Here is a 7,527-nt window from a genome sequence, read left to right on the forward strand (position 1 = left end):
GTGTGTGTGTGTGTGTGTGTTTTAAATCATGCAGTGTTTCCTTGCTCTGTTCCGACAGTGCCTCCTGGACCAAGTACAGGTTTTGCATGAGCACAATCAGCTGTTCCGGGATTCCCATTTTCCTCGTGGTTACAGAGTCAAATGTCTGCACAGTCAATGAAACACAGATAGACATTCTTCTGATACTCTCTGCTTTCAGCTAACAGCCATCTGACATTGACTATGATGTTCTCAGTACCGAGCCCTCTTCTAAACCCAGCTTGTGTTTCTGGAAGTTCTCTGTTGATGAGCGATACCAGCTGTTCTGGGATAATCTTCAACAGGACTTGGCTTGCGTGTGATACTAGTGATCCTGTTCGATAATTTCTGCACTCTGTCGGATCACCTTTTTTGGAATGGGTAAATATGGATCTCTTACAGTCAGCTGGCCAAGCGTTTGTCTTTCCGATTTCTTGGTGTAGCATGGTGAGCACATCCAGGGCTGCATATCTGCTGAAATATGACATTAGTATTCCATCAAAAATTCCTGGGGCCTTGTTTTTGTCAACTTCTTCAGAGCACCTTGAACATCGTCCTTCATCACCACTACCTCTGAAATAGGAATGTATCAGGGATGCGTCCTGCTCCACACCTTTTCAATGTGTATGCAGTACAGACCATGCAGGAGGCTGGACTTTATGAGGAGGAGGGTGACATGCAGATTGGAGGAAGACTCATCAACAACCTGCATTAGACAGAGGACATAACTCTGCTTGCTAAAACTGAGCAGAGCCCGAAGCATTTGCTGCAGAAAGTCAAGGGCTGCAGTCTTCACTATGGACTGAAGCTCATTATCAAGAAAATAAAGATTTTCACCACTGGGCCCATTACCAGCAGCATGATAGATGGAGACGAGATTGAGATTGCTAACAATTTCAGCTAGCTCAGATCCACAATCAACCTCTTGGCACCAGCAATTCAAGAAATCAAAAGATTACTTACATTAGGAAAATCTGCTCTCTGGGACCTCTCCTAAGTGCTAAAGAGCAATGATGTCAGTCTGAGACTGAGGTATGCCTGACTTAGGCCGTGGTCTTTGCAATTACTTGCTATGCATCAGAGAGCTGGACAGTGACCAAAGATGAAAGAAGAATCGATGTCTTTGAAGTGTGGTTGCTAGAAAAGAGTACTGAACACACTACAGACTGCCAAGCAAACTAACAGGACTGTCTTGCAGAGGGTGAAACCATGCTGCTCCTTGGAAGCAAGGATTTTGAGGCTCCTTCTCATGTACTTTGGGCACATGGCGAGTCCTTGGAAAAAGATATCATGCTTAGAAGAGTGGAGAGACAGCGTAGGAGAGGAAGACCCTGGATGAGACGGACTGACACAGTAACTGGGGTACTGGGGTAGGCATGTCAGAGACAGTGAGATTGGCTCATGATAGAACAGAGTTCAGAGCTATTATACACATGGTTGTTATAAGTTGTAGCCGACTCGATGGCACAAAGCAGCAACAACAAGTGCTTGCTGCTTTCTGCATCTGTTGGCTGGGCATTCCTCGGAGATTCCCACGGGTCCTGGGGTTCCCTGATGTCTAGGAGTTTCCTCGTGTAGAAAACCACATCTAAAAGGACACACTCCACTCCTGGAGCCTCCACCTGGTGCTCCTGATGGTCTCCCCCTCTCAGCTTGCTTTCTTCCTCTTTTATCTCTAGTGAGATAAAGGGTCTCACAAGCCATATCCTATAGAAATTCCCCTTTTACCAGACTAGGGCTGTCATGTGGCATTCCACACATGTGGCATTTCATTCATGGGGAATCATTACATAGCTTCCACATCTTATTATTATATATGAGTATTTTTGGAGGACACAATTCGATACATGACAAGTAAAATTACAGGTAGGTTGGCAAACAAAATATAAGACGTTACCCCTTAAGAAAAATTGGAAGAATCTGGTCTGAAAAACAATGTATTTAAATTCTGTAAATAAGCTAATAAAAAATTAAAAAAAGAAAAGAAAAAATTACTCCTGAGACGGATAGTCCATTTAAAAGAATCATTTATATGAGACCAAAATGTCAATAATTTCACTATAGCAAAGATTACAAAGAGGAGTCCAGGATACCAAAGCACCGGAGTCAACAGAACGCAAATAACAAGAAAACTGACACAGTATGAAAAACATAATTTGAGTAAGTGAACAATCTCTATAGGTGTTATTAAATGGGAACTCAATTTGTATGTAAACTTTCACTGAAAAGACAGTAAGATATTCTTCAAAAGAAATCAAATGACATGTTGTAATGGGTAGATCTGCTGCAAATGGTCTCTTTAATGTGCTCAAAAGCCAAGACGTCAAGTTTGGTAACTAAGGTGCACCTGACCCATGTCATGGTATTTTCAATGGCCTTATATGCATACAAAAGTGGGGCGGTGAAAAAGGAAAAACTGATGCATTTAAATCGGCAAACAATACTGCATAGACCACTGACTGCCAAAAGGATGAGTAAGCTGTTCTTGGTAGGGAACGGCAAGATTTTGTCTCTCTGGACATCATGATCAGGAAGGACCAGTTCCTGGAGATGACACCATTCTTGGTAAAGCAGAAGTCATGCAAAAAGGAGAAAGAGCCTCAAGGAGACAGAATAATGCAGTGGTCCTAACAGTGGGCTCAAGTAGAGCACCCATTGTGAGGTTGGCATAGGACCAGACAACATTTGTTCTGTTCTATGCACAGAATCATTATGCGCTGAAGCTGACTTAATGGCACTGAACAACAGTCTATTATATTTTTAAACCACGTATGTTGCATCCATTTCTATACTTGACTAATTGATAGGTTAGTATTTCCTGTCCAAACGCCTAAGAGTAAAGTTTATTTTTAAAGTCACTCTTAAGTACCCAAGATAGTTTTCTACATCTTCCTCCTTCAAAAAGAGAATAATTCATAAGCCACTGCTGTGGAGAAATGGCCGACTCCCAGCTGGCCCTGCGGGGGGGTTTTCAGAGGCTGTAAACCACACAAGAGGAGACCGCCCATCCTTCTCCCAGCACCTGGTGGATTCAAATCAGCCACCTCGGGGTTAGCAGTGGGACTCCTTACCCACTAGGCCACCAGAGCTCCCTAAAGAGAGAACAGTAGATTAAAATTAATGAAATTAGAGAAAGTGACACTTTCTATAATACATTATAAATCCCAAAACTCCACTGTAAACAGGGAGCAGAGAGAACCCAAATCCTCAATATTAAGAAAACCATTCTGGCTTTTCCACAACATAGTTTTATTGGGATTTTGTTCCTAAAAATACAGTACTTGATAACATTTCATGAGAATAAATAATGCAAAAGCTGTTACCATTCTTTCATTTCTATTAAAAAACTTAAACATCCAATTCTGCAGCAAGCCTTTCCTGACTAGTCGAGGATTAAGATTAGATAAAAAGAGCTCAGCTCACAGCCATCCAGTCAGAAGGATTCATAGCTGATCCTCTAAGCAGGTTTTTAGAGGCAATAAATTGTGCAGGAGAAGACTGGCCATTTCTCTCCCAAAGAACGGCTGGTGGATTTGAACTTCATTCCTTGGGTTGGCAGTGCAACTCCTTACCCATTAGGTTACAAGAGATCCACTGATAGAAGCCATATATTTTCATAGAAATAGGGCATTTATTAAATTCACTGCCATCAAGTTGATTCCAACTCTTAGTGACCCTCCATTGGGTATCCAAGTTTGTAAATCTTAATGTCTATTTAATGCCCAAGGGGCTGCTGGGGGAACCAACATTCCAGAGACACTTCATCTTTAGGTTGTCAACATGACATATTATAGACTCTCTCACCAAAGCTCCTACTCAAGGTTTAAGATGTTGTTGTTATTATTAGGTGCCATGGGGTCATTTTCCATTTAAAGCAATCCTATGTAACACAGCAGAATTATGTCATTGATTTTTCTAAGCTGAGAAAAGACTGGAACTGTCAATTATTTTATTTTGCTTGGATCCACAATCACCACCCAAGGTAGCAGCAGTCAAGAAATCAAAAGATGTGCTGCACTGGGGAAATCTGTTTTTAGGAGTAATGATGTTAGTTTAAAGACTAAGGTGCACCTGATCCAAGCTACGGTATTTTAAATTCCTTCCTATGCATCTAAAGATTGGTCAATGACATAAGAAAACTTAAACAAAGTCTGTTCGGGAGGAAGTGTAACCAAGGTGCTCTTGGCTGATGGTGCAAGGATGGTGCAGCCTTGTCTCCCATGCATTTTGGGCATGTAGTATGGAGGGGTGAGTTTTTGGAAAAAGGCATCATGTTGGAAAAGTTGTAGGGTCAGAGAAAGAGAGCAAGACTGTCAACAAGATGGACTGTCACAGGGACAATGGGCTCAAACATTTAAAGCTCTGAGGATGGCACAGGATAGGTCAAGGCTGTAATCTGTTGTTCACAGGGTCACTATGAATGGTAGTCAACAGTAGGGCACCTAACAGCAATAGCAACAATCGTTATGGATGCAGGTCTACTGGTATTTCTTCCACAGAGCAATTGTGGGGGTTAGAATCACAAACTTCTTGGTTAATACTCAAGTGCTTAATCATTGTTCCACCAAGGCTCCTTAGGGTTTAAGATCTCAACTACGTATGCCTTACAGCAGTAGATTATCTCTTGCTGTACATTAGAGAGCTGGACAATGAATAAGGATGAATCAAGGTCTTTCAGCTGAGAACTGAATATCCCATGAACTGCCACAAGAACAAACAGATATGTCCTGGAGAAAGTGCAGCCAGAGTGCTGCTTGGAGGCAAAGATGATGAAGCTTTTTCTCACATACTTTGGGCAGGTTGCTAGGAGAGGCTATTCCTTGCAGAGGGACATCATGTTTGGGAAGGCAGAGGGTTGGAGAAAGAGAGGATGACCCTCAACGAGATGGACTGAAAGTGACTGCAGCAACGAGTTCAAGCGTCAGATAATGACAAGGACACAGGAGAGGACAGAATTAAGGTCTGTTGTTCACAGAACCGCTATGAGGGGCACTCAACTTGACAGCATCAAAAACCAATCATTCATTTAGTGAGATTGTGTGACAGGTGTTCACTGAGTGATCCACTTCTTAGCCTGGCAGACTGCTCCCCACGTCCACTACCTGGATATCACCTAATTTGAGAGATCAGAGCCCACGAGATCCAGTGATTCCTACCCACAGGACACCAGATGGAGAGAAGGTTGTCTGGGCTTAAAAGCGCGGTTTGCACTGACTATAGAGAACTCCTGCTGAGGTCGGGCACCTGAACAGAAGGTGGTCGGTCCGGGAACGGAGGAAATGCCATGGGGGTGCCGGGAGAAGGAGGAAGGGAGGCAGCCCCGAGTGCCAGGGGAAGAAGAGGAAGGGGCTGGGCTGCAGCGCAGAGCTGCCAGGAAGAGCGATACCTTCAGGATCCCCCTCATCTTCGCCAAGAAGGGGCGGAACTCCTCGGGCGGCACCTCCGGGTAGAGCTGGCTCCGCAGCAGCTCCTCCGTGATGCCCGGGTGTCCGTGGAAAGTGTCCTGGGCCAGGCCGTTCAGCAGCCCGCTCAGAGGCTTGGTACCCTCCAGCTCGCCAGCCATGCTCCGCGAGGCCACGCCCACCACGCCCGGGAACACACCCCCCGGCTACGGCGGCCGAGAGCGGCCCGAAAACCCTGCAGGGCCTAGACACACGCGAGCCACAGATACACTTACTGAAGAAATCAAAGACAACACACACGCTTCAATACGAGGTGGGTGTGGGGGGTGTGGGGGGGTTGTTTTTTGGCTTTTTTTACTGAGTTGTTTTTGTTATGTGCCATCGAGTCGCTTGCGACTCATAGCGACCCTATGTACAAGAGCTCTAAACACCGTTCTATTCTGTGCCAACCTCGCCATCTCAAATGCACTCATTCCCACCACTCCACTTACAGAATCGATCCATCTCATGGAGGGTCTTCCTCTCCTGCGCTGTCCCCTCCACTCTCCAGAACATGATGTCCCTCTCCAAGGATCAGTCCCTCCTTGCAACATGCCCAAAGTATGTCAGATCAAGCTTCAGCATCCTTGACTCCAGGGAACACTCTGGCTTCACTCTCTCCAGGACAAACCTGTTTGTTCTCCTAGCAGTCCATGGTACTTTCAACGCTCTTCTCCAGCACCACGGCTCAAAGGCATCAATTCTCTTTCTATCATCCCTATTCACTGTCCAACTCTCTGATGCATAGCACATAATTGTGAAGACTATAGCCCGGATCAGGCGCACCTTAGTCTCCAGCCTGCCATCGTTGCTCTTCAGTACTCTTGAGCGGTCTCTCACAGCTGACTTTCCCAATGCAATTCGTCTTTCCTGGCTGCTGTTACCAAAAGTGTTGACTGTGGAAGCAAGTAAACTAAAACTGTTAACTATCTCAATCTCTTCACCATCCATACTGATGCTGCCAATCGGCCCAGTGCTGAGAATTTTTGTTTTCTTGATGTTGAGCTTCAATCCATATAGGAGGCTGCAGACCTTGACCTTCTGCAGCAAGCGCTTCAGGTCCTCCTCAGTTTCAGCAAACAGGGTTGTGTCATCTGCATAATGCAGGTTGTTGATGATTCTCCCACCAATCCTGATGCCACATTCCTCCTCATACAGCCCAGCGTCTCGGATGATCTGTTCTGCATACAGATTGAAAAGAAGTAAATAGAATTTTTTTCATTTTTTATTTATGTAAATTTATTATTGCAAATTTATTTATTTATTGATATTTTAACAAAAGTTTACAGAAAACTTGGATTTTCATTCATTCACTGCTGCACATTTTCCTCCCTAACCGCCTCCTGACAGTTTGCTTTCCTCTTTAAAAAGATTCTTTCATTGTTGCACAATTTCCTCCCTCCCTCCACAACCCCCAGTCTACTTTGCTCTGCACCTCTTATTCTGCACTGTTGTCGGGTGCCTCTTAACATCAAGAAAACAAAAGGCTTCATCACTAGACCAATAGGCAACACGATCATAAATGGAGAAAAGATTGAGATTACCAATGATTTCATTTCACTTGGATCGACAATCAACACCCACAGGAGCAGAAATCAAGACATGCTGCATTGGAGAAATCTGCTGCCAGGAACCCTTTAAAATGCTAAAACGTAACAACGTTATTTTAGAGACTAAATGTGATAATGGTTACCCATGGTGGACAGTGTTTGGTGGAGCTCCCCCATTAAAACAAGCATGGAAGCAGGAGTAGCAACCACTTCTGAAATAGCTTGCCCCCGGAAACTCTATGAACCTGGAGAAAGGATGAAAGTTAGACAATTGTTCAGGTCTTTCACTCATAGGGTCACTATGAGTCGTCTATGACTCAACAGCACTTAACAGCAACAACAACAATGTGCCTTATCCATACCATGGCATTTTCACTTGGATAATAAATAAGGATGACAGAAGAAGAAAAGGGAAGGAAAAAAGAGGTCTAGATGGATGCTTACATCTCAACTTCTCAACTCGGCACTGCTTTGCACATCCCCGTTGGGTCACCACCACAGAAACCCTAAAGACAATT

At 44.3% G+C, this 7,527-nt stretch overlaps 1 protein-coding gene across 1 annotated transcript in view; it reads right to left on the bottom strand.

Moving 5' to 3' along the window:
* COMMD1 (copper metabolism (Murr1) domain containing 1) overlaps positions 1 to 5,581 on the bottom strand; it is a 200,207-nt gene extending 194,626 nt beyond the window's left edge. The window contains exon 1 of the mRNA XM_006880961.1: positions 5,405 to 5,581. Within this exon, the coding sequence (XP_006881023.1) occupies positions 5,405 to 5,581 (177 nt within the window). The remainder of the gene's footprint in view (positions 1 to 5,404) is intronic.
* Between the last annotated feature and the right edge of the window lie 1,946 nt (positions 5,582 to 7,527).

Source organism: Elephantulus edwardii, unplaced genomic scaffold (assembly GCF_000299155.1).
Source record: "Elephantulus edwardii isolate Elephantulus edwardi_28Jun2011 unplaced genomic scaffold, EleEdw1.0 scaffold00011, whole genome shotgun sequence".
Classification (NCBI taxonomy): Eukaryota; Metazoa; Chordata; class Mammalia; order Macroscelidea; family Macroscelididae; genus Elephantulus; species Elephantulus edwardii.